General features: G+C 40.1%; 1 protein-coding gene across 2 annotated transcripts; it reads right to left on the bottom strand.

Moving 5' to 3' along the window:
• Positions 1–183: 183 nt before the first annotated feature.
• DNAAF5 (dynein axonemal assembly factor 5) lies at positions 184–27,284 on the bottom strand. Of its 2 annotated transcripts, XM_079321171.1 has the most exons (13): positions 26,731–27,284; positions 26,033–26,217; positions 24,866–24,990; positions 24,327–24,442; positions 20,204–20,436; positions 17,777–17,989; positions 15,536–15,679; positions 12,221–12,389; positions 9,486–9,633; positions 5,027–5,177; positions 2,341–2,497; positions 1,058–1,249; positions 184–547 (listed from the first exon to the last, which is right to left on the bottom strand). In XM_079321171.1, exons 1-13 carry the CDS (start codon positions 27,263–27,265, stop codon positions 408–410), a joined length of 2,508 nt encoding a protein of 835 aa, XP_079177297.1. In that variant the 5' UTR covers positions 27,266–27,284; the 3' UTR covers positions 184–407. The 2 variants fall into 2 exon arrangements, with proteins under 2 accessions (XP_079177297.1, XP_079177298.1); XM_079321172.1 differs by lacking the exons at positions 184–547; positions 2,341–2,497 and having other exon boundaries at positions 1,108–1,249; positions 26,731–27,273.
• Between the last annotated feature and the right edge of the window lie 686 nt (positions 27,285–27,970).

Here is a 27,970-nt window from a genome sequence, read left to right as displayed (position 1 = left end):
CATACCTGACTCTGTGAAGTGTGATTTCATCCAGTTTGAAATGCTTTCTGAAAGACTAAATCCTTGCTGTATTACATTAGTAACTCTGACATTAAATTGTTACATTGTTAAATAATTTAAAAATTAAATTCCTGAAAAAAGCATTCCTTCTTTAAACCTTGTATCTGAAAAACCAATGCAAAGTGAATTAAAACATTGTTTTATTGCTAGGAAATACAAAGAACTGTTCAAAGTGCAAAGAACATAGAATTATGCCAATTTCACTTTCAAATGAGTCAACAGTGAATTTACAAAGAAAAAAAAAAATCTATTTCCAGCTCAGCCTTTCTTAAGCAAACAAAAATACAAAGATAATTCAGGTCATCCAGATTTCCCATCAGTTTCCAGAACAGAATCTCAGCAGTGATTCATAAAGCTGACTCCTTGGCTGACTGAATGTGATGTAGCAGCTGATTACAATAGGCTGGTGTTTGATGCTTATGTACAACCCCTTCAATTTCTCTCACCAGCAGGTCTGGATATAAAATGCTTCCTTCCTTTAAAACTTCTGTAAGACAAAAATAGGTTTTATAAACCAGTAGCTGCTTTGTGTTTCTCTACCCAAGTTCCCTCAAGGTAGCTGAAAGCAAACCTGGAAATTGTTCTACAAGCGATGCAGTGATGACAACACATTTCCTCTCTCCCCCATTTGCTGAGGTCTGTATTTTGACATTTATGCTCTCCAACACAGGCTGCTGCACTAATAAATTCCAGAGAGCCCCTCCAGCAGGCTGGGGTATGGTCACACCCTGCAGGGCTTGGGCTCTGTGCTCCATATCCTGTTTTCCATCTATAAAGTCTCTGGAAGTTCAGCTGCCCTGCACCTCCCCTGGGGAACACTGGGCAAAGCATTCATTCTGCACACAGGTAAAAGGTGAGAACTCATCCTCTGAAACCCAAAGGAAAGCCCCAAGCTGGCAGGGTTTTCCTCTCTCTACCTGTAAGTGCTGCTTTCATCAACGCTCAAAATGATGATTTAAAAAACATTGTTAAAAACATCCACGACCGAAATTCTTACCTAGGACTGCTTTTTGGAGATTTTCATCAGGGTCATCGAGATGTACCAAGAGTTCTTGGTACAGAAACTCAACATGACCTTCCATTGAGGATTTCACATCACTGTCCTTTAAGCACTTAAACCAATTAGCCAAGGTGTGAGCAGCTGCCAGTCGGACATCACCCGAGGCATCGTCCAGACGCTTCAAAACCTCTGAAAGGAGCAATGACCAAAAGGCTCTCTGAACAGAGGAGATGAACTTTTCCATTTGAAAAAAACAATGTGTTCTGTCAACTTTCAAATTATTGTTGCATTTCTGACGTATTTTTGTCTTTGAGGATAATAAAAGATATAGACAGAAGTATTTAGATTAATTGAACATTATCTGGCACTTCTTCTAACAAGGAACTGTGAATGTCTATTTATGCATTACAGGATTAGAGTTTAAGTATTTCTATGCTTTATAAAGCACAGCATTTCTATTAATTATACAGTAATTAAATTTTAAAATAATAATTATTTTAATTATTAAATTAAATATTACTGTTTCAGTGAATTACTGCACTGCAGCCTATGTGAATATGCAAGATGCAAAGACATATGTAATTTGAGAATTATCTGTATTTCTCCAAAATAAACATGTTTGTATTTAGATTTCCAGTGTGCTGTGTAAGAAAAAGTATCAGTTGTTAAGATGCTGAGTTAGGGAAAGCCAAATTTATTTGTATGTATTAGAACATAAATGCTGGCACAAAGTACAGTCTGTACTTCTGATTCATGGTTTAGCTCTTCAATTTCACCCTAAGAGGCATTACAGCTCCTAGCTCTAATTGGCAATACAAAACTCTAGATTAGAGTTCTCTTCTTTGGGATTTTTCTTTAGCTAAAAACCCAGCCCACTACCTATTCAGGTCTATTTATGGTACACTGGAATGGTTTGCTCTTGGCTCTCAGACAGAGCACGGAGAACAATGTGACTTCCATTTATACACTGCAGTACTGTTCTGCTCTCACTATACTTAGCACATTATTTCACATAGTCCAAACTCTGAAGCAATGCAGATGAGCTGCTGGCAAGCCCTGCACAGACCAAAGTGTTGAATGAAGTTCCACCTAGTGGTCTGATGGATAATGACATTGGGAATGTCAGAACTGCTCAGTTCTGCTAAACCCTTAAAGCTGAGCAAACTGTGGCACTCTGGGTAAAAAAGGAAACGCAATTCTTCAACAATGAGATCTTGATTAAAACACACAAACAAACCAACAATGCCCTTGCCCCAAGACTACTAAACCTTTACACATACCTGTGTAAGTGTTCTTAAATTTATCTATATCAAACTGCCTCCCACAGACTTTTAGAAAAACATCAACAATACGACAAGCCATCAGTCGAGTAATTTTAGAGTCTTCATCCATGGAAGCAATAACTTGGGGCATCAGCTCATCTTTCACTTTTAAGATCTACAGTTAATAGGAGAAGCATAGAAAAAAATATGCTTAGTGTTACAGCACTTACCATTAGCTATGCCAGATATTTGTTTGCTTAGTTAGAAAAATTAGCTATAAATGTTACCCTGAAAATCCCTGAACTTACAGAGCTCTAATTTTGCCTCTTAGCTTGGAAAATGAAAATCCACCAGTCAATCACCCAGCTGATGAACACTCAGTATAGAAGCAGATGAGTTTTATGTAGCTCATATGTATGCTCAAGCTTGTAAAAGCTTTAAAACATTAAAAAAAAAAAAAACCCCAAACAAACTGTGAAGCCTTGGAGCAAGGCAGGTTCGCACAGGTACCAGCAGGTGGCCCCCGATTCCAACAGGAAGCGCCGGGCTGGGCTGGGCGGGAGGTTTGGAATTGCACTGGGCTGGGCGGGAGGTTTGGAATTGCACTGGGATGTGCAGGAGGTTTGGAATTGCACTGGGATGTGCGGGAGGTTTGGAATTGCACTGGGCTGTGCAGGGAGGTTTGGAATTGCACTGGGCTGTGCGGGAGGTTTGGAATTGCACTGGGATGTGCAGGGAGGTTTGGAATTGCACTGGGATGTGCAGGGAGGTTTGGAATTGCACTGGGATGTGCAGGGAGGTTTGGAATTGCACTGGGATGTGCGGGAGGTTTGGAATTGCACTGGGATGTGCAGGAGGTTTGGAATTGCACTGGGCTGGGCGGGAGGTTTGGAATTGCACTGGGCTGGGCGGGAGGTTTGGAATTGCACTGGGATGTGCAGGAGGTTTGGAATTGCACTGGGATGTGCGGGAGGTTTGGAATTGCACTGGGCTGTGCAGGGAGGTTTGGAATTGCACTGGGCTGTGCGGGAGGTTTGGAATTGCACTGGGATGTGCAGGGAGGTTTGGAATTGCACTGGGATGTGCAGGGAGGTTTGGAATTGCACTGGGATGTGCAGGGAGGTTTGGAATTGCACTGGGATGTGCGGGAGGTTTGGAATTGCACTGGGATGTGCAGGAGGTTTGGAATTGCACTGGGCTGGGCGGGAGGTTTGGAATTGCACCGGGATGTGCAGGGAGGTTTGGAATTGCACTGGGATGTGCAGGGAGGTTTGGAATTGCACTGGGCTGGGATGTGCAGGGAGGTTTGGAATTGCACTGGGCTGTCTGGGAGGTTTGGAATTGCACTGGGCTGGGCAGGAGGTTTGGAATTGCACTGGGATGTGCGGGAGGTTTGGAATTGCACTGGGATGTGCAGGGAGGTTTGGAATTGCACTGGGATGTGCAGGGAGGTTTGGAATTGCACTGGGCTGGGATGTGCAGGGAGGTTTGGAATTGCACTGGGATGGGCAGGAGGTTTGGAATTGCACTGGGCTGGGCAGGAGGTTTGGAATTGCACTGGGATGTGCAGGGAGGTTTGGAATTGCACTGGGCTGAGCAGGAGGTTTGGAATTGCACTGGGATGTGCAGGAGGTTTGGAATTGCACTGGGCTGAGCAGGAGGTTTGGAATTGCACTGGGATGTGCAGGGAGGTTTGGAATTGCACTGGGATGTGCAGGGAGGTTTGGAATTGCACTGGGATGTGCAGGAGGTTTGGAATTGCACTGGGATGTGGGGGAGGTTTGGAATTGCACTGGGATGTGCAGGGAGGTTTGGAATTGCACTTCACTCCGTGTATTTCACATCATCCAGAAATGTGAAATTGGCATTAAGGCATCGATTCAGAAAAAAATGTTCAGCTAGAACAGTAGTTTCTGATATCGACTTTCTGTATATGTGAACTCAACCAGTTATGTGTGTTTAAGCATTTTGGTTCAATTAAGGTCTGTTATGAAGACACTATAAAGTGAACATTCAATAAAATTAAAATTCAATATATTTTTTTTAATGATCTTGCATTTAACATATTTCCAGTGCATAATTCTCAAATGCTAATTTTGCTAGCAAAGAAGCTTCATGAATCCCTTCAGATTCAATTAATCCTTAATCAGGAGTGGTTAACATCTCTTCAAGTGTACTCTATACTAGCACTCCAACCTCTGTAGATATTCTTCATGTTCCTTTTCAAGTCCTCTTGTCCTTTCTTAGAATCTTTAGATGTTATTTTTTCCTCCAAATGGACCTGTGGGCTCCAAGGCAACCAGACAACTTGTCTCTGCCACATGACAGCACAGCACGTCCTGGCTGGCTCCAGTGCACAGGCTCTGCCTGCAGGCCCAGTAATGTCAAGCACCCAAATTGTTGTGTTCATAGTGGTCAGTACCTTGTGCTACAAATCTGATGATCTGTTAGAAAAAATTTGATGCTACTCAGTTTTATACCTCAGCATTTTGTTGGCCTCAGACCTCTTATCAAGACATCATCATCCTCCCACTAGTGATTGTTTCAGTCATTAACATTCAATTACAATTCACGAATTTTATTATGAAAACTGTATGTCCTTCTGAAACTATTACATACCCTAAGGATACATTATTTTTTTCCCCCTTGCATTTATTTTGTTTTCTTGCCTAAGATTTCAAAGGATGAGAAAGAGAGAATTTACCTCTTTTGGTGAAAGCATTTCACAGTGGATGAGAGCCCAAAGGCACAATACAGCTGTAGCACGGATGGCAGCTGCTGTTCTTCCAGCATGCCACTGCAGATTAGGAGCCAGGATGTCTTTTATCACAGTCTCAAGGTAGCTAGGGAACAGCCTGAAGCCAAAAATAAGAAAGCAAAATAAAGGTTCATGAGAAAGTGATAAAGAGACTGACAGGATGTAAAAGAGAATTTTCTGTCTTAGAAACATAGGCATAAAAGGGGAAAAAAACACTCTGTAAAAAAATAAGTAACATAAGGCAATGTGATTGCAATGTATGTGATAAGCTTTTCACAACCTAATTCTTCTAGATAATATTTAAACAAACACCTAACATTCACAGGAAGGAGAGGCTAGGCTTTCTAACACTTCAGGCAATGACCATGACTCAGTGTTATCTTGGTAAACTACCTGCCTTCTCTGGGTCTCACCTGCTCTGTCTGTGCAGTGGAGATAACACCCTGTGAGGATTCATTAATATCTGTGAGGCCCTTTGAGACTGGCCAGTGAAAAGTATTTATAATGTGAAAAGTATGAATGCTGTTGATGATACCTGAACTCCTGATACAGCAGGGAGTCTACACAGAATATTTCAGCTCTCTCTTAGCTCAGAAACTTATCTTCCCCAAAGATGAGAGGTCTGTAGGATATTCTGATGGTGCCAGTCCCAGTACTAGGGCTTTTTATTACAAACATATAAATCTGTGATGTTTTTGCTGATGCTTTTTCCTCCTCCTCCATTGAATGGTTGCCATAATGCTAAAAGTTGTGACAATAGGCAGGATTCCCTCACATTCATTTAGTTACAGCTCAAACAATCTCAAATTAAGAGGAAAAAATATAGATCTTACAAGTTAATTAATACTTTGCTGCAGCAAAGAGACATTAGTGGCTGGCTGTGGCCCTGGCAGTGTGCAAACACACTGAACCTGCCCTGACTCTGCCCCACTCTGCTCAAACTGCAGCCCCTGAGTGCCAACAGCCCATCCCCACCCTGCTGCCTGCTACAAAGGGAACAGGCTCTTGTTGACTTTTCTGAGTCCTACACTGCCAGGGTGAATGAGTGGCTCCTTTAGTGATGTGCCAAGACAGGAGGAACATAACAGGTCCATGTTAACAACTAATAATTACCAGAGAGTACTTTAAAAGGAATCCAAGCTGCAGGTAGTCCCTGTTATCCAGGTATTACCTGACTAAATCACAAGAGCTACACTGCCAGGCCTCAGTTATGTGCTGACACACACCTGCAACATGATGGAAATTGATACACCTGGCTGCTGCTTCCCCTTGGCAAGGGAGCCCTTGGGCTCTGAAGAAGTCAGGGATCCATCCACTGCTGCTTCTTGTCAGCAGATGGCACTTGAGTAATAACTAGAAATCTGACATCCCATTAGGCACATCTAAATCTGTAAAACCCTTTAGATGTGGCATTTTAAACACATTTTTAAGCATTAATACTTTCTTGTTTAAAAAATTGTCAGAAAAAAATATAAATAAAGATCACCATCATTCCAAATCTCTTTTCAGCTCCAAAGCTAAAAGCAGCTCTGTGCTGTCTGTGCTATCTGATCAGTAGCTGCAGCTGTTTTTAATAAAACTTTCTGTTAAACTGAGAAAATGATCTATCAAAACACAAAGGTAAATTCCATCAGCATTATGTTAACCATGGTGCTGTGCTATTTGTGAGAATGTTTTTTCTAGTGCCTTGAAACAGAATCAGTAAAGCAATATCTGACAATTATCTGACTCAGTCATGTTGATTCAAACACAATTAGGTGACCACAGAACTGTGTTTAGCATAATAACCAAAACCCTTCCTATCTAAACTCTTAGAACATTTCAAGGAGCTAAACAAATTACAGACAGAAGTGAATGTGAGAGTGCAACTGGAACTTACTACAACTTCCCAACACTATCTCTCATCACCATTAACCTTTAATTTTTGCTGTTGCTGATTTAATTAAATTCTCCCTATTTTCATTTTCAGATCTCATTGTTGTAAATCTGTGTAACTTAATTCTAAAAGTCAGTAATTTCCATGAAAGGACATACCCTGTCTGTGCTGTTTGTATTGAGAGAGTTGATAGTTCATTCTCAGCTGGGTACTAGAGAACTAAAATGTGATCTGCAGAGACAATAATAATCTGCTCCTATGCAGATGTACAAAGCAGAGCTTGGGTTTGCAGTAGAAGAGGTTTTATGAACCTCCATATACTTTAATTCCATGTTTATTGTTTTTTATACATTTTGGTTTTTCATTAGCTCCTTTTCTGCTTTTATGACACTGCTGTATTTTGTCTTATATGCTTATGGATTGTTGTGTCTTGAGGTTTTCTGTGTATGTTTTTGTGTTGTTTTTTTTTTCTAATTTAACATCCTAAACCCAGGTAATTTAAAACAAAATTGGATTGGCTTTTACCAATCAAAACCTCCAGAATGTTTTGCAAACAATGCTTCAAACACAAAAACCCTACCTAACCTCCTAAATAAAAACATTTGCTGTGTCCATGGCAAGCAGGATCAGGACTTCAAAGAGGCATTTAGCTGCTTACACTGCTTTTTAGTCTTGAAGATAAACCTACTGGTAAAATTCATGGCTTTGCTTTTGTTGTCAGAGGACAGAGCCTCATTATGAGCTGGACTGGACATCCCTCACACAAACAGCTCTGTGACCCTCCCTGCATGTAGCTCATCCTGACAAAGGCCTTTCACTCACACTGCCCTGAGCAAAACAACTCCCATCAGTGCTGTGTGCAGAGCTGGGTGCTGTGTGGCCACACTCACTGAATTACTTTGAAAATTTCTTCTGATTTTGCACACTGATAATTTCCCTTTCCTTAGAACATTAATGAAGCTGGCAACTCTTGGGGTTGGGTTTCTTGGCTCCAAGGGCTTTGCATTCTCAGTTAGATGATACAAATTGGTTTAAAGCAAATAGTCAGATCCTGGAACACTTCAAACAGTTTTTAAAGTGCTTTTCTTTCTTTCTAGATTATTGAATATCTAGATTAATCTTGTAACTATCACTCAGTTACATAATTATTTTAAAAAGTAACTGACTACAGTTTTTACAGTATTAAACAAGTAACTATTACCACTATCAGCACTGACTACAAAGACATTTCTTACATGGATCAGGAATTTAACACTGGATCCTGAGAATATGGAAACAGGTACCAGCACATTTTGCACCACAGCTTCAGTCAAAAAAGAAGAGTTTCATTATATTTTGTCATAAGCATATTAGCTCAAAATCTATTAGGGGCTGCATCAGCCTAATAATAATAATAATAATAATAGATTATTCAATTTACCACTGAATGGGAATGCCAGAGTTCCTCCTACTCCCCTCAGTATAGGATGCAGGCCATAAATATATAAAATACATCTAAAAATGGTAAAACTACACCTACATTCATACTAACTTGGCCTCAGGGATCCAGAATGAATGTTTAACATACCAACTGCCCAGTGAGTGCCAATTTGCTCATCAGAATTGTGAAAACATCTTTATCTATAAACAAATGACCATTGCTATCTAAGCACTTTTAAGAAGAATGTTTCCCGTGATTTTTTTTTCCTTTGGTCGTTTGGTTGGCTTGAGGACTTTTAAGAGTTAAAAAATGAAAAAAAAAAAGCATCAGAATACATTTACATCCTAAATGCAGCAGGTAAAAAGCAGAGCAGGTGTGGTTTATGTATTCAGGAAAACCTTGCACAAGGGTTTGTACTATTAGTCAGGCTAATTAATAATGGTAAAAGAGGCCCCTTTGGCATTGTTATAGATGAGGAGTTTTCTAAGCACCTCAGTTATACTTAGATTGTACTTGTAATGCATAAATACTGCCAAGCAACAGGAGACTTACATCTTCAGTCACAATAATGCTTTATCAAACATTTAGTTAAATGCTTTTTGAACATCATGAAATATTTTGGGCATTTTAAAAAGTCCATTTATTGACTATTTCCTTACAATGACTATAGGCAAAGTTTAGGGACTTAGGAGCTGGCTGTGAGAAAATAAAAAAACCAAAAAAACCTTCACTCTGAAGTTTTTTGTAAGAATTCAGCTTTCAAACAAGTATTCTTTTCAACCACAGTTCTTCATTTTTCTTGGAAAACTATCCAGATCTGTATGAGATTCCTTTTAATTCCCAATTATGACACAGGTATGAAGACTACAGTGGAGGAAGTCAAGACTTCTATTTATTTATATTTTTTTTAATTATTGCACTCTACCCTCCTAATCATTGTTAAAAATTACAGCAAGAAAAATAGTCTGTAGAAGATGGTGGGAAAGTCTTTCTTCTTCCAGCCAGGCTCACATGGAGATGGTTACAGGGGTTAAATAACTCCCATGGTCATTACTTCTTAATGCCACTGGAGTTTTCAAATAGCTGTGAGAAATCAGAGCTCCACTTACTCCTGAGAATTGATGGTTTCACTTGCTTTCTGCAACAACTGGGATAGAACAGTAAAAAGCTTTAACCTCATCTGGGGATCCCTGTTTGGCTGGAGACATGTCTTCAGAACATGAATAAAGTCATCCAGAGCTTCACCTATGACAGGACCTAGCAAACAAACAGAGAAGGCTTTTGTCAGAATATTAGCAAGCTCTAGATGTTTCATATGTAGCTGCATGACCATTTCTAACAGAAGTGGTGTTAAAACAGTCCTTAGCTTCCCACTGTTGCATGGCAGCTGTTGAGGTATCCATGGGACAGTGCATTAGGTGCTGCACAAACCCCCAGGCTAATTCCCCAAGGGCTCAGGTACCCCCAGTTGGACCAGGGCAGCCTGAAGATCAGTTCCCCACATCTCATTTAGTCACCTTGCCATGGCTGTACCACATTTACCAAGAGAAGCTGTGCCTGCCCCATGTTGGAAGTGTCCAAAACCAGGTTGGATGGAGCTCAGAGCAACCTGGGATAGTGGAAGCTGTTCCTGCCCATGGCAAGGAGTTGAAACTGGATGGTTTTTAAGGCTGCTTCCAAACCAAGCAATTCCATCATTTCATGATTCTGGAATGGATCTATGCTTGACACCAGAGTTGCTGAGAGTATCAGTACCAGAGAACATTTTAACTGGAGGATTAATGTTGTTCTGAGGTTATGCACAAAGCTTTGGTTTTCTTAAACATAATGAAAAACTACACTGGATCTGGCATGACCCTGACACCTCTGGACACAGCAGCATTAACTACACTTTCTTCTTCTTTCAAGTTTTTCCACATGCAGCATTTGAGATGTTCATGACTCCCAGAGGCACAGAAAGGGCCTGTTTGAAAGGATAAGCTTCAAAATTTGGATAATACAATTACTGCAGCAGCATTCCTTCTCCCTGTTGAAATAATGCTTATTTTCATCTTATGAGACAATCTAAAATATTATGTATTTTAGAAGCTATTTAAAATAAAAATATCTTCTAAACTAACTCTTTAGTTTGTTAATATTTTCACATCCTATGATAAATTTTAACCATAACAAACAAACAAAACTCTAAGCTGTTATCCCAGCACTTTAAGAAGTTATTTTCCCACAACTGAAAGAAATTTGTGCTTTTCTCCTTGATAATGACTAACATCTGCCTGCTTTTAAAGAGGAAGAGTACATTAAGACTGTACACACAATTTATTCTGCAAGCTTCTTGCTTTTTCTGCTCTATTTTTGCAATAAACTACTTTCCTTTAGAAACTTCTTCAGCTTTGCATCCTTAAGATGCACATTCCATTCAACTCCACTAACTCAAAATCCTTCCAGAGGAGACACAACACTGGTATTTATGATGACAGGAATATTCCTCACACACAGGATGGACAGATTGAAGAATTCAAGATTCCAAAACAAGCTCAATAGCATTTAATAATATCTGGAAATTTAATGTTTAAAATAATAATGAAAAAACCCCCAAATCTTCACTGTCTAGACTGAAGCAATACAGGGTGTTGAACTGCAGTTTGCTAAATGTCTGTGCCAACAAATAGGTCTTTATTTTCACAGCATTTATTCAAGATACATTGCTTCATGTGAGTTCTGAGACATTCACAAGATACTACTACTAAATCAAACTGATAACAGCAAATTCAACAGATGGAAAATAAACAAAATAAACTATATTGCTAATTTCATCTTAAGCATATGGTCCTGAAACACAGTAAAAACTGAGAAATATTAATTGAGTAAAGCTGATTAAATTGATTAAGAACAACATTATGTGTGGGAATGAAAAAGAAAAGGAAAAAAAAACCTCTAGGAGCTGCTGTGTCAGACAGAAAACACAGACAATAGCATATTACCAGTGTTGGGTGCAAGCCAAAATGTTTGCCCAGACATTTGGTGATTTATTTAGCATTAAGGAAAACAGAGACAACTGTCTAGAAGTCCCTCAGTCATGGAAATGGGAGCACAAATATACAGAAGAGTTGGCCTCTCAAATCTTGCACTGAAGTAACTTCTTGTTCTTTCCACAGATGAATATCAAAAAAAGCACTTATGCTGGTTGCTGCACAAACCAAGTGGGTGCTTCACATAGGTTTGATAAAGATGTTTTTGAGATTCAAAGATTAAATGCAGAAGCTACATTCCTTTAAAATATGCCTGTCCACATCTATGTGCAGTAGCCACAGTGATAAGCACTTCAAGTCTCCATCTCCCTTACAACCAACAGAAAGAATAAAACAAAGAAGCAGGACTTTTTATAATCTTAAAATGGGTGTCTAGGTGAAAAGCACTGCCTGTCACCATGTCCCACATGGGGAGCTGTGGCAGAGGAGTGCTCCCTGTGCAGGACTGAAGGTGTGTGAGAGGTGAGTGTGTCACTCCCCTCTGCACAGCCACAACAGTGAGGAAGTGTTTGTTAGAGAGAGGTGGTGTCCTCTGAAAGACTAGTGAATAGATGGAATAAAAAGATGGAGTTTTGGACACAAGCTACATCAGTTTGTCTAATCCTCCCCTGAAAGTGGACTTTTCCTTAAGTACTTTTAGCATTCTCCCAGCAACCACAAGAATCTTTGGGAATATGAGCTGCTTCAACATTTCTTTCACTTTCCATCATGTTCTTGAGAAGGTTCTGAGTGTTACACTGTTCATTACAAAACACAAGCTGTCTGCAGGCTGTGGAGATTCTGACTGGATTTTTTTAGAACTAAATAAGTCGTACCTGAATGGGTTGCAATGACCTCAAACTGCAACACTTCTGGGGAATAGCAAGTCCACCCTTCACAGGACACTGAAACCCACTCCAGCAGCTGCATTATGTGCTGCTTGTAGAGACAATGAAAACTTTCCAGTTGCTGCACTTCAGCTAATGAAGACATTGTTATCTCCACCTGTTAGAACAGAGACAGGAATCTTAACTGAAACCATTAAAAAAAAACCTCAAACCTTTAAAACTCATTCTGTAAGAACAGACAAGGAAGATTTTCATAGTTTCTATTAAACAATCAAGGCTGATATTTAATATCTGTCTATACTACATCCATTAACTTTTATTTGAAGTGAAACATTTGTCCTGATTTCAAAATGAAATCATCAGGAGCACAGCAACTTAACAGCAAAATGAGAGCATCTCTAATCCATGTGCAGACCCATCCAAAAACTAACCACATCATAAAAAAGGCTCTTAGTGGTTTTAAAGATGTAGTGATTTTTCTCCTTAATTTAAGACTGCTTTAAAACATAAACATAGGGGGAATTTCTCACAATCCCAGCTTCCAGAAACTATTGCTGCTGCAGGTAAGAGAAAACATGATATTTCCCCTCTTCCCTTTTAATTATGAAATTAGTTTTAATTATGAAAGATGCCCTCTTATTGTAGCAGCTGGGAGGGCTTATTTTGAAATTCCCAATTTCTGTTGCTTACAAGTACCAAGACTCACTGTTACATCAGAAATATCTTCTTCATATTTAGAGTTCAGACTATTCCACAAGACATGCAAATAAAACATGTACAAATGAAACATGTAAAAAAGAACTACTAAATGAATTCCAGACATAAGCATGCTTGGCAAGGATGCCTAGAGATTTTCCTAATCACTTGCAGCAGATGTGTTTCAAAGCAAATGAAAATTTGCTTTTACAGTTCCTGAAGGCTCCTACCAGAAATATAAAACTTCTCCAAGGAAGAGATTAAAAGAGTGCTGGAAGCAGGATCTGTAGTTTTGGTGATTTCAGTAGACTGTGAATCAAGAATGGGGAGCAAGGCACTGTTAGGAACCTCACTAAGGAATAACATGTGCTGCCAACAGGGAAAGATGGAGTGCAGTGCTGGGAGTGACATCATTTGACTCCAAGTGCTGCAGTACAACTACAAATTGTACTCATATTTTTAATATTTTTAAGCTGAACTCAACCACACAAGTTAGCTCAAACATGTCTAGGACCTTTAGACTCTTCCAGACTAATCACTTGCTAGACAAAGATGTTTTTATGGAAGTAGCAGATGTGGAGAAAATAAATGAGAATTCTAAGAAAAAAAAAAAAAAAAATTAGGATTTGTTAAAGACAAAGGTTACACTTAAAGCAGGTTTGCCTTAAGTACAATAGATTTCTCCTTTATGGAAGCATCCTGCCAGACAGCCAAAACAACTCAATAAATGAATATTTTACATATAAGTTGCTTGTAAATTAATTAGAACATTCTACAGAATGTGTCAGGACAGAAACTATTCCTCATTATTAACCCAACCATAATACATAACACAGAAGATTTTTTTCCATTGAACAAGAGATACAAAATAATACATTATTCACATATGATTTAAAGTAAATTCTGTGGTTTTAAGAATGCAATTAATGCAGAATTAATTAATGCAAAGAATGCAGCAGCTGTGGGCTCCACTGTCTCAGTGCTCTTCTATCCCCTTACAATAAAGCTTGAATTCAAGTTCTATAATGTAATTTTTTGAATAATTGATGTTTATACTCAAAATCTTTTGAGTCTGAATATGTATTTCTCTTCTGAACAAAAAGTTCATGCTTCTACAGCAACTGTGATACTTTTGTTCTAAGCTATTTTAACAGGGACTTCTTGCCTTCTCCAAGCTGTACAGCTCACTTTGAAGTTTAGGAATAATGAGTAACTGGAGAAAAAAAAATTTAAGCCATATTTGTCTTTGTGACAATTTTGAAATACTGGAATTATGTAATCTCACTGCCAGATTTTGTATGTATCTAGCTGAAAGAAAGGCTAATGAGAAAAAGGATTCTCATCCAAAGTACTGTCAACTTAAAAAATCATCTGGAACTGCAGGAACATCTTAAACCTTTAATAATCTCAGGAGATTAAGTTTTCTGTTTATGAAAATCAGGATTTATCTCCATGAAACTGCTTTCTTTGTAGGAGTATGAAGTTGCAAGGTTTTAAATGGACATTGCTGATTTTATAGACCACTGCAGGGATAAACAGGCAAGATACAGCAGAACATTCCAGATCCATCTAAGGCTCACCCAGACTGACTTTTTGTCTAAAAAAAAACCCCAAGCAAACAAACAAAAACTCCAAACCCCCCTCAAATCCCACTCTCCATAAGACAGATCATCATCCCACCCCTCTTTGACCTGCAAAATCTCTTCAAAACTTGTTTCAAGCTTTGTTGCACTTTATTTCTTCCTGAAGAGCTTTCTGAGTGCACACCCCTCAGAGGCAGCCTGTCAGCTCTGGGGCCATAAATACTGATGCTACACAGGCCTCTGGAATAGCATGCCTGGGAGCAAGAGGAAAGGAAGTAAAATAGCCACTGCACTTCAGGTGTGTGTTTGAAAAAAGACAACTGGGATAGGTCATAATTGTACTGCATAAGGATGGCTTGGTTGATTTATATGATATTTAGCTCAGGGAAGAAAGAGGAAGAGAAAAATAAGGGGGTGAGATAATGCTGAGCTAAAAAAGCTCATCTGTTATCTGGGCATGTACAGCTGTCCTCAGTTTTAAAGCATTCCTGTGATATTTAAACTTTTGTTTCTTGTGGGGAGGTAAAAAGGTCAACTGCTGTAAAATCAGTCTGATACTTGGCTGAAGATGAAAAAATCACTATGAAAGCATCACATTTTTAGGGCTAATAGTACTCTTGACCTCTAAGTAAATTTTTTTAACAGGCAGAAAATAAGTTTTGGGTTTTTTTCTGCATATAACCAAATATTCACAGTGACTTAAATCCATACAAAGTAAACATCAACAGTTCAACCAGCACCAGCAGCATGCCCCAGGCTTTGTTGAATCCAGTGCAAACATAAAATCTTGGACACTTCTTGTTCTGCATCTGTGGACAGGTGGTTAATACCCACCCAAATAAAATGCTTTTAGGCCCATGGCTGTCCCCATCCAGCTCCAAGATTCCCATGCTCCAGAAATGCATCTCAAGCCATCTATTCTGAAACCTAACCTCAACACACTTACAGAAAAAGAAAATTATAGTGTCTTATCAATAGGAAAAGACAAGAACACAACAAAATATTAAACTAGCTGTTAATTTACCTTTTCTTTAAGGTCCTGAGAAGATGGTATTGCCATTATGGTCACCAAAACTTTCATAAGCTGCAAGCTAATTTCTTTGCAGTCTTCCTGGCATACTTCAATCAATGCTTGTACACAATAAAGCAGCTGCTCCATATAAAAGACCTGTTTATTAATAAAAGCACATATTTATTATGTTTTCTTAGCAAATATAAAGTTTTCTTTAAAGGAGAGATAAGGGAAATGACAGTAATAAAATCTGAGCACTGTATAATCCCTTACATTGGTAACATATTGGTAATTTCATGTTAGTTCATCTATTACATATATTCTGCTTTTTATATAATATAATCTTCCTCCCAAACTGTTTGTTTGTGTTCACCTTGTCCTGTTACCTAATTAAATGATCCTGCTCTTAATCACACAATGGTTCCACTGGTGAATGGTGAATAAAAACATCAAAGCATTTTGGAGTGCTTGCTGCTAGTACTTTCTCTTTCTGAAGTGCAATTTGTTAATTAATAACATATTTGTTACAACTCTTTGAAACATTATTCCATGTTTGACTGTTTTGGATGAACAATGACAGCTAAATACATAAACCAAAAAAAAAACCTGAGCCTTTGCTTTTATCTCAGCCAATTTATCTCATTTGATGCCATATAATTCATGTTATCTTGATCCAACTGATACCAGTTCAAGTCAATACTGTTTTCAGCAAGTTTGCCATGACTTCTATGATAAAGTGGATCAGATATCCATGAAGCTGCCAGGGAACAGAAGGAGCCATTGTTACAAATTCACTCCCAAAAAATAAATCAAGTCTAGGAATAGGTTAGCCATAAGTGTTATTAATCTCATGGACATGGTCAATCCTTAGCTAAACAGTGTCTGTGCAGCATTTGCTGGCTAAAATACTGAGAGATTGTTTTCCAAGACTAAAGGCTGGAACAATTCTGCCAAACTTTCAGCTGCAGATGGAGCTGACTCCTGGAGCTAATGCCAAATGGAAGTGGCAAGCTTAAACCTCATAGCAATTTTGCAGCTACACCTCAGGGAATTACTATTTGAACAATCAGGTTATAGTGCTTCCACTTTTATGAGCTCCTAATCATCACAGGCTTCATGGAGATTAAGGTTAATTCCTGCATCACTGGTACATATTCCATTAGGGAAGAAACCTAATGAGGGAAGAACTTGAAATGTACTTCTTACATTGGCTCAAAAAGACAATTAGGCCAGATTCAGTCTGCACACATGAATAACTTTTAAGGGAAGCCTACATTTGACATGAAGTCAGAGTTCCTCAAGGCACTGCACTGGCCCTTTTTTGGTCATCTTAACAGCATGTAACAAACTTCTGCTGGAATGAAAGCCAGGATTTCATTTGTGGGGAAAACTACAGGGATTCCTCTTGTGCATCTCTAACAGAGCTGTTTCTGCATTTGAGCATGGGAAGGAAAAAAAATCCTGCAGGTTAAAAAATATCCATTCTGTGTTTAAGAGAATCTCTCATCTCCTTATATAGCAAGTGATGTTAAAATGTTAAAATAAAAATGGTCTTTGGGCTCAGCTATTACCTAAGGATACACTTGGAAGTAAATATCTAATTGATAAAGGTCTTCCTTCTAGACTTTCACTTAAAGAAAAGTAACCAAGCCCAAAAGTTTACAAAACATGCTCCTAAATACACACATAAAGTACTGGTACCTGTCATTTAAAATGGAAAATAAGAATGCAAAAAAAAAAAAAAATCAGATAACACTAAGAGGGAATCTTGGGAAACCTGACATGCCAAATACAATAGACTATAAAATTTTTTCAGTCATTTTTACTGATGAGGATTGAAATGCATGATCTTGTTTGGATTGTGAACACAAGGAATTTTAAAACATGGGTTAAACTCTGCCTCAGGACCAGCCAGGTCCAGGTACTTTGTTAGTACAGTACTCACTAATTGAGCTACTTCTCTCCCTGCCTTGTGTTTTCATTTTCTTACCACTATATGAAGTCAAACCTGAACCTACCTCTGCTGAGAGGATGGACTGCTGTTGGTAAGTTTTTGAAAAAATCAGATTTGCCCAGGAGACCACAACACAGCCCAGGAAGAATGGGGAAGCTCCTGTTCTGTCTCAGACAGATCCACAACTACACCCTGAGACAGGTGTGCAAGGCAGGGATAGGAATGGGAGCATTTAGGGAGAACAAGTGAAAAGGTAGTTTGGCAAAGTATCCTGCTGGGTGTTTTGCAGCTTTCCTTACCTCCCCAGATCTCTGACACACTCCATCCTGTGACAGTGTGCTGCCAAGCTGGGTCACATGGGGCTGTAAGATTTCTTTTGGGCTGCCTCGAATCACTGCAGCCAGAACCATCAGACAGGATGCTTTGGGTGTCTGCTCAAAGGCTGGGGTGATTAATTTCAAAGACACCTTAGGGCTGACAAATGTTCCAATCAATTCTGCTGCTTTCACACTCTGAAAAAAGAACAAGAATAACTTGAGGATTTTCCTGAAAAACAGAGATCATTCAACGTATCATTCCCCACACCAAACTTCCATGAGGAAGCAGTGCACAGAAACAAAGTGTACAACTCCAGTGTAATAAAGTTTCCAAGTTAGAGTAACCAGATGTTGCACATTTAGTGGTTTAGCACTTTGTCCCTCAGCTGTTCTGAGGCTTGCTCTCAATGCATCACCCTCTGTTTATTAAAAGCTGTAACTATAAACACCTGAAGGAGGAATTTTTTGGTATTGTACTATACCTTGAAGCTGACACTACAGATCCAGTTAAGTGTGGCAGCAATGCCATGGGGGAACTGCCCACTGCTTTCCATCTTATTTCTTGAACTGAAAGACTTAAATTACTGTGTATTCCCTGTGACAGTGACACCCTTGGATGCCATTCCTGCCCTGCAGACATAGCAGGATGTTGTATTCCACATGAAATACCACTGCAGGGCTCACAGCCTGACTGATGCCCAATGTTTACAGTCATCTGCATGAATAAAGAAACAATCAACTACTGCAGCACTACCTGTGCAACAGTAACACTTCTTCCAATCCCATGGATTTAATGGTTGGCTCATTTCCCCAGAGATGAAAGTTTATCTCCCTTTCTGTATCATTTATAGTCTAGTGATTTAGCTATGACCTTTTTTTTGCACCTAATTAATACTTGAATCATGCTAAATTTTTGAATCTCAACAAAGCACAAAGTCATGAGTTCTACAGTTTAAATCTGCATTATATAGAGCTATTTCTTTTCACAAAGATAGGACTCAAAGGAGTTGTAACATCCTCTGTGTAGATGTGAACTCCATTCTCCTCCATACTTGCCATAGAGAAAGAAAAAGACACTTAGTGCTCTGAAAACTGGACAATACAATTAAAGAGCTCAAAAATATGATTTGATACATTTGCATGGATCAATTTACTCAGATTAATAGGGAAAAAATGGAAAGAGTTTATTTGGTATTACTAACATTTGGTATTACTAGACTTGAGAAAGACATGGACATTTTCCAAGCTGGTGGCTGCTCTGAAATGGGTTCCTACAGTGACAAACTAGAGGAGGTTCTCACATCACCAAGAGATAAAAGGCATTCAAAACAAAAAGTTGATGAATCTTATGTTTGGCACAAAGAAATAGAATTAAATAACTGGGAATAAATCTCTTGGAAGCACCTGTGAGAAGATTAGTGGTGGAATTCCAAGAAAAAGACAAGTATGGTCAATAAGAGGCAAGGGACAGCTATGTGCTGCTTGAACACATAGAATTATGTGTTCTGAATTTAGATTTACAGCAATAAGCACTTGATAGGAAATTTGACAGGACAGCAGGGCTACATTGCCTTATTGTCCTAATTATTTATGTTTTCTTATAGCCCAGCTGAGGGCAGGAACCAAAAGAAGGGCCTGATTTAGGGTTGGACACATTCTTCCATTTCCCAAAGCAATAAAATTTGTAACTTTAGAGTAAGTTATGTGGATATATTTTTGTTATACATATGTTCTCTTCCTTGAGTAGAAACAAGAACAGAAGATTTTATCTTAAAATTGTAAAAGCATTTCTACCACCTGTCTTTCTTTTGCTAAATTTATCTTATGTCTTCAACTGCATCTGTTTTACTGGTTTGTAGATCAAAGTGTTAAAAGAATTGACTGTTAGTAAAAATGAAACTAATTATTTCTCACAACCCCCTCTCTGCATTTTCCAAGCATTATGTCAAGGATTCAAACACTGAATATGGGCATCACATGGAATAAACACATCTCAGTATATGGCTGGGTTTTGGAGCAGGGGGAGGAAAGTGAAATTAACTTGAAAGGGCATGACCTGCACATTTTTTTTTCATTGAATTTGTTGCCCCAAGGCTTTTACATTTTAATCCACTTCTTATAATTTTCAGAGAGATTATTATCAATGCTACATGGGGTTGGCACACAAACTACACAGTATTTAAATATCTTTACTATTGGTCTTCCTACCAATAACAGAGGAATACATTTATTTTAAGAGATTAGTGAAGTATAATGTACACATGTTTTTAACCATATAAACCTGAGCCTGATCCTTCAGTTATGGGCAATTTCCAGTCATCTAAGGTAAAGTCAAGCATCAGAAGATAGACTGAAGACTACAATGTCTTTATTCAGTGTACAACAGCTACTTTAACATATCCAACTTACATTTTTAACCACTTCACTTTCTTCATCTGAGCATGCTTGGTACAGAGTTCTCAGCAGCAGCTCCATGTGCTGGGTGATGTGATCCTCTGCATGCAGCAATAATGTGTACAGGAGCTGGGATGCTTTGATCCTTGTGCTTTCAACCCAGTCTGTCATATCATGACAGAGACCTGGCAGAATTTTGGAGAGATTTCTTGTCACAAGTTCTCTACAACCCAGTCCTGGTCGAGTTTCTAGAAGAAAAAACAACCCAAAAAGAAATATATATAAAAAAAAAAAAAAGCCAATGCATAACAATCCTCAGAAAAGTTTAAAAGCTGCAAGGTAAGAGCTCTGGGTGTCTGCTTCAGCACAGAACAGAATAATCCAAGTGCTGCTGAGGAATTTACCTGTGTAAGTTGCATTTCTTTAATATATATTGCAGAATAAAAACTTCACACAGCTCTTTGAATATTTATGTGTTTATTACTGGATGGTGATTTAGATTTCATGTTTTAAAATGTTTACAGAAAGAGAAGAGGAAGAGAATTGAAATGGATGTGTGTCTTTACCCACTTTGGAAAACACAGCTTAATCATTCCCTTTTAATTTTGATAGCAACACAAATCCCATTAAAAATAAACTGAAACACACACAGATAAAGAGAAGAAACTCTTCTGCATGCAATTGCTGAGTTAAATATCACTTGGAGGAAGAAAGAAGGTAGAAGGCACAAACAGTACAGAGTAAAACAGACAATGCCAACTGTGCCCTCTAAAGGAAAAAGTTAAAAGTGTATCTGGCAAACTGAAGGCAGAAAGGGCATGGAACTGTGGCTGTGCAATAGATCAGGCCAACAAATTTATAATGTTTTAAAAATCATAGCTATTATATAACCTCCTTTCTAAGGTTCTTCTAGGAAAAGGAGCTCACTGAAGTGCCTCTTCAATGTTTCAAAAATTGAATAATACATTTAAAATGATGATACAGGGGTTGGGGGATATATTTGTTTTTCTTAAGACTGAATTTAATTTGTAATAACTTTGTGAAAGTGAGTTTTTGTGGCTATCTTTTGATTTCAAACAGAACCCAAAAGTATTACAAATATATATTCACTGCCTCAAAAAAGGATGCAGATTTCTGGAGATCTAATAAACTTACCTTTTCCTACTGTCTTGGTAATCATCAAATTTATCTGTTAGTTAATTTATAGATCACTGAGATTCAGAAGAACAACTTGACCAATATCACAAATGTCCTGTTCTGTACTTTACAGATAAAGCTGTGACAGCCCTTTCTAAAAAACAGCAATAAACTTTCTCAGTGATTTTTTTTTCCTACAGGCTATTTCCTTTTCTTAACACTGACTGTGTTTATACAAACAAGATCTGAAAAGTTGTTCTTTGAAAAGCATGATTTCATAATTGCCATTCACAATGTTCACATGCTGTTTTAAGAAAGAGACATTATTCATTATGAGGTGTCAAAATACACTGAATGTGTGAGTGCATTTTTTATTTCTGATACAGAGTTCTCCTGTAAATGCTTAGGAAGAAAATGACTGAGCTGTCTCAGGATATTTTCCTGTACTGGCCTGTGTAACTACAAATGCTAAAAGGACAACTGACTAAAGTAAATGGTTTGAGGATACAAACAGCTTAGAAATACCTATGAAATACCTAACTAGGAGAAAAAATAAATTCAAGCATCAGGACATGAATTGCTGCTTCTTTTGTCAATGGAGGAAATATTCTGGATTATGAAAGCTGACAATGAGTAGCAAAAGGTCAAACAAAGAAATCAACTTGAGACAGCAAATACAGCCTGGCATCCTATTCAACCTGAGGCAGAATTGTGTTTGAAGAATTTGGACCATTCTTTATCAGCAATTCCTTCATTTCAGATGTTCAAATGCAGGCATTTATCCCTGTAGCTACTCCTGTCAAAGACTTCCCTGCTGTAAACTGTCTGCACCTGTATCCTGAGGCAATGAGTGCTGGGCTCAGTGCAAGCTGTGCAGATGCCACCAGGTCTCCCTCTGGTCCCCCTCTGACCTGCAGGATTTGTCACTGGGAGATCAAAGCAGGGCTCCTCTGGCAGGTCCATTAGTCTGACAGCTGGACAAAGCTACCTAAGTAAAATGTCCTACAGACTCACAGTTGGAAAAAAATTCTCCAGTACACTAAAGTCACAAGAAATGGCAACAAATTACTAAAATGCATCATTACCATGTTAACAAAAAAACCAACAACAATCCAGCACAAACTCCCCTCCCAAAAAAAACAACAAACCAACCAAATGTTTGTGGAGAGCAAACACAAAGGACACATGTAATAACTATCATCCATACACATAAGGTATATCAGTGTCTCTGATAAAGCTTTGGATCTGTAGGATTAAGCAGCCAGTCTTCCTCTCCTCTGATTTTTCTTCTATTTGTCACATCAAGCCTGTCTATTAGTAAGACAAACAACTTGGAAGTAAAGATAAACAGCAAGAAATGACACCTAAAAGTCACTATTAAATTGGGACTCAAGCCCAAAATTATCAGCCAATTCTTTACAACATTCTTTAGCTACAGGTGCACATATACACAAATATACACATATATGTCACAGTCAAGTCTTAACTGAATCATTTTACCAAGAAAAATCCATGAAAATTCAATTTAATGTGGGGTGGAATGTTGCCCAAATTCATGAACAATATTTATTGTGCCAAGATTATCTACTCACATATCATTTAATTATGAAGTAATTGGTAGATGTCCCTTTCTAAAAAGCCCCACCAAAAGAGCTTACACACCCCAACCCAAACACACACCTAGACAAAACTGACCAAGGTAAGCTGTACAAATGGGAATCACTGTTCCAAGGACAATGAAATTAAACTTTTTATGACCTTGATTATGTCACAGTTATTGTAAAGTAAGTGACTGGAGCTTAGACACTCAACTTTATCAGTTTATGTCAGTTAAAAGATTCTCTGACTGCCAGAAGAAGAAATATGTTTCTGCCATGACCAGTGGAAGCTAAAGTGTTCTTTAGCATTTCCAAACCCCCGAGGTAAAATTATATATAAAATAAGGAGGAAAGAAAAAAGATTGGGATGGATGACAGATCAACTTGCCTGCCTTCAAAGCTAAACATTTCTGTCAAACCAGTCACCATTATGAAGTGTTTCCCCTTTCATTCAAGCATTACTGAGTAAAACAACTTTAAAGAAAAAAAAAAAAAAAAAAAAAAAAGAGAAGTGTAATTTCAAAGAAGAAAGAACTCCGGAACCCACTGTCATGGAAAGGATTTTGCTGCTGGGTATTCTGTGATGTGATTGTCATGTAGGCACAAGTCAAGCATGAACCTGTTCTTTCACAGCAAAAGAGTTTTTGTTCAGTTAAATATGAGTATAGAAATCAATACATGAGCCAGTTAAACTCTCTCTTCCCCTAACTGCCTTATACATATTTTTAAACATTAACTTTGGGAACCTAAGACAGGAAACAAGTTTCAAGCTACTGCAAACACAATGTTTGAAAGCCACCTATAAATCATATGGTAGCAAAAAGTAAACTAACCATTCTGCATATCTTGGGGGTTGTGTGTATAATAAAGGAAAATCACTCTGTTCCCACATTCTTCATGTACACTGGCAGATTTTAGGTAGCATCCCAGTGTCTCACAGAGAAGCCTGAAATAATTTCATTGTAAATTTTTCTTCCACACCAATTATGTGGATCATTAATGCTGTGACCTGCCCTCATTATTCAAGGACTTAGCTTAGAGGTTTTTGCCTCCTGCTTTCCTTTCCAGTCATTTCTGTGCCCACTGTGCACCTGGCTGCTGGTTGATGTAGAGCTTACTGCTGTTTCTGTACCACTGCTTTACCTTTTTTCAGCATAGGCAGCAGTATTTACTTTCTTCAAAATGAATTTTTGGATTAACAATTAAAAGAAAAAAGAATGGTTACTGAACAATCATTTTTAATAATTTAAATTTAATAGAAATAATTTAAATAATTTTATATATATTTTATATGTGCTACCTCTCTACATTAATATTATATATTGTAATGAATATTAAACATCCTGCTCTGTTGTCAGTACTGCACTGCAGAGATTATTCACAAAGCAAAAACCAACATTTACCTCCTTTGGGATAATGAGATGGTGAAACACTAAAATCCATCTTATCCTTCAAATCTTCTTCATTCTCTTTCTCCCACTGCAAGCCTATCTTTTCCCAGTAGGTCTGAGCCAATTTCCTAGATACAAAATAAGAGTTTTATACCACCATGTCCCGAGATAAAAACACTTTAAAATGAGACTGCTGGAAAAGCTGACTACTTGAATTCAGGTGGAAGGATGGGAAGCATTGCTGTCATTTAAACCAGGCACAGTAAGTTGAGTTTATACTTCTTTTGTACTCAGTGGACAGACCTCTTCTCCCAAGGGATAATTCTATGTCCACCCCTGTCTTTGACTCTCACATTTAATTGAATGTAGCATAAAATGACAATATAACAAAAATTACTGAAGATAATGCTAAAATTTTCAGTCTAAGAAAAAACAAACTAACTAACAAAAAGAAGCAGGACTTTTGTCCTCCAAGCCAGACATCTGTGAATTTAGGAACACTTCTTTGACATCTGTTTAGGGAAGGGAGAAAGACAAAATGTTCCACTTACATATTCTCAGGAATTTCATCAGTAAAGCTGCCAAGTAACAGAGGGATCAACTTGTGAAAATAAGAATATCTGTCTCGTAGGTGCAACAACCATTCTCCAATGACAGTTGTTACAGCATGTCGTACCTGCAGGGAGACAAAACAACTATTTTAAGGGTGTCAGGAAAATTACAGAAAAATATTAAAAACAGTATTTGCTTTCTGTGGTGAAGCACATTGATATTCCCTGAAAAAATTATGAGAACCTAGCATTTCCTCACTTGCAGGAAGCATCTTAAGGAACACACAGGGAATCACATTCTCATTTTTCACTTTGGCTCAATCTGGCTTAGACTGCTGCACAGAAACACAGCTCTGGGAGGAAGACAAGATACAGACCTAACTCAAAAAACTAAATTCTCATGGTTAATTCCTTCCTGACAATGTAAGAAATGTACATTTCTCTGGAATTTGTAGCTTTCCCAGCACATCTCCAGAAGAAAATTTTTTCTGCTCACTACAAAGGAAAGACTAATTTTAAAATTACTGCTTCAGTTGCATCTTATAAAGGGATCCATACCATATTTGTTCACCATCTGAAATGCTGAACAGCATTTCAGAGAGCTGTGACAGAGAATTTAAGACAGAATTGAAGGCACACAATAGAACAAAAGGGTGCCTGCAATCCTCAGCACCCTGCTGAACTAGACAGCAGTCACCAGCATTGGTGTGGGATGGATGACAGCTGATACAGGCTGGGGGGACATTGTCCTGAATGAAATACTGTCCTGGTTTCAGCTGGGAAAGTTCATCATAGCAGCTGGTACAGTGCTATTTTTTGGATTTAGTGGGAGAACAATGCTGATAACACACTGATGTTTACTTACTGCTAAGCAGAGTCTGCCCTAAATCAAGGACTTTTGAGTGTCTCAAACTCTGCTAGTGAGGAGCTGCACAAACAGCTGAGGGAGCAATGCCAGGACAGGTGACATGAGTGGGGAGTGAGCAAGGGGCCCTTAATTTCCATCTGGGATTAAACCACATCAGACATATTTACAGATCTCAGCTGAATGGAAGGCAGCTGAAAATGGGGGAAGCAGGGAGAGAAACACCAAGAAACCCACCCGGTGGGGATGGGTTTTAAACTGATTTAAAATAAATGCCAAGAAAGGAAGGAAGAAAAGCACACCTTGGGAATCTCATCAAATAACCTCTGGGCCAGATGAGACAGGACATCATCCACAGACTTTCCATTCCCAAACTGTATCACTGCTCCAGTAGCCTGAATCACATCAACACGCACTCTGTAGTGCTGGTGGGAAATCGTCTGCATCAGGGGTTTTATCAGAGACTCTGACTGCAAATGGAAGTGCTCTGTTAGGGCAGAAAGAGAAACATCAACCGGGTGAGTTGCCCCAGTGGGCAGGATCCCTGTCCAGGGTTGGAACCAGATGATCTTTAAGGTCCCTTCAAACCCAAACCACTGTAGCATGGATTTGTCCATGACATCCCATAGTTGTCAGCAGTACAAGTTGGTTTTGGATGGACTAATGCATTTGTGGGAGCTTAATGCTGTTCCATAATTATGTTTCTTTCTCTGTGTGGGTGACAGATTTGGACCAATTTCTGTACCACTACGAACAGCAGCCTGACTAATGTTGCTGCGCTCATGTAGCAAGAAGCTTTAACTATGAAGTTATCAGGGCTGAACACTGCCCACTCACCCTCCCCTAGCCCCTCCTCCGGCTACTCCAACAGCTCATCCTGCACCGTGCACGGCTCTGCTCCGGCAGCTCTCCATACCCTGCAAATCACACCTGCGATGTGTGCGCCCTCCCGCCCTGCCCTGCCCGCATCCCGCCGCCTCAGCCCGTCCCTCAGCCGCACCTGGCATGGCCCGGGCGCAGGCCGCGGCACAGCCGCAGCTCTCCCGCCGCACCTCGGCGTAGTGGTCGAGCAGCGTGGCCTGGAGCAGGCGGGCGATGTCGCCGAGGTAGGGGGCCATGGAGGCGCCGCAGCGCTGCAGCAGCAGGCCCAGCAGCTGCACCAGGCCGAGCCGCAGCTCCTCGCTGGGCTCCGCGCCCTGCGGCGGGCACAGCCGCTGCGCCAGCGCCGGCAGCAGCACGGGCAGCGCCTCGCAGGGCCGCTCGCCGTGGCTGAGCCCGTGGCGGAGCAGCTCCAGCGCCAGCTCCCGGCACCGCTCCGCCGCGTCCCCCGCCAGGCAGCGCGACAGCGGCCGCAGCAGCCGCGCCGCGAACACCTCCTGCAGCACCGCGCCCGGCAGCGGCCGGCCCTGCAGCTGCGCGCGGATGTCCTGCAGCGCTCGCAGCCGCGCCGCCCGGCCGCAGTCGGGCTGCTGGAGGAGGCTCAGCGGCCGCGCCAGCGCCTGCGACAGCTCGGCCGCAGCCTCGGCCGCCGCCATGTTCCGGCACCGCGTCGCCAGGGACGCGCGGGGCGTTTGCGACGGCGGGGGAACGCGCTTTACGGCCGTGCCGGGCAACGCGCGGGGGAAAGCGCGGAAAGCGGGACAGGGAATGGGAGAGAGAGCGCGACAGGGACAGGGAATAGGACAAGGACAGGGACAGGGAACGGGACAGGGAATGGGATAGAGAGGGGGACAGGGACAGGGAATAGGACAAGGACAGGGAATGGGATAGAGAGCGGGACAGGGACAGGGAATAGGACAAGGACAGGGACAGGGAACGGGACAGGGAATGGGATAGAGAGCGGGACAGGGACAGGGAATAGCACAAGGACAGGGACAGGGAATGGGAGACAGAGCGGGACAGGGACAGGGAATAGGACAAGGACAGGGACAGGGAACGGGACAGGGAATGGGATAGAGAGGGGGACAGGGACAGAGAATGGGACAGGGAACGGGACAGGGAATGGGATAGAGAGCGGGACAGGGACAGGGAATAGGACAAGGACAGGGACAGGGAACGGGACAGGGAATGGGATAGAGAGCGGGACAGGGACAGGGAATAGGACAAGGACAGGGACAGGGAACGGGACAGGGAATGGGATAGAGAGGGGGACAGGGACAAGGAATGGGACAGGGAATGGGAAAGAGACCGGGACAGGGAATGGGACAAGGACAGGGAATGGGACAGGGAATGGGAGAGAG

The sequence above is a fragment of the Erithacus rubecula genome (genome assembly GCF_903797595.1).
Source record: "Erithacus rubecula genome assembly, chromosome: 17".
NCBI lineage: Eukaryota > Metazoa > Chordata > Aves > Passeriformes > Muscicapidae > Erithacus > Erithacus rubecula.
Note: the sequence above shows the minus strand (reverse complement) of the source record. Positions and strands in the feature narration are given on the sequence as shown.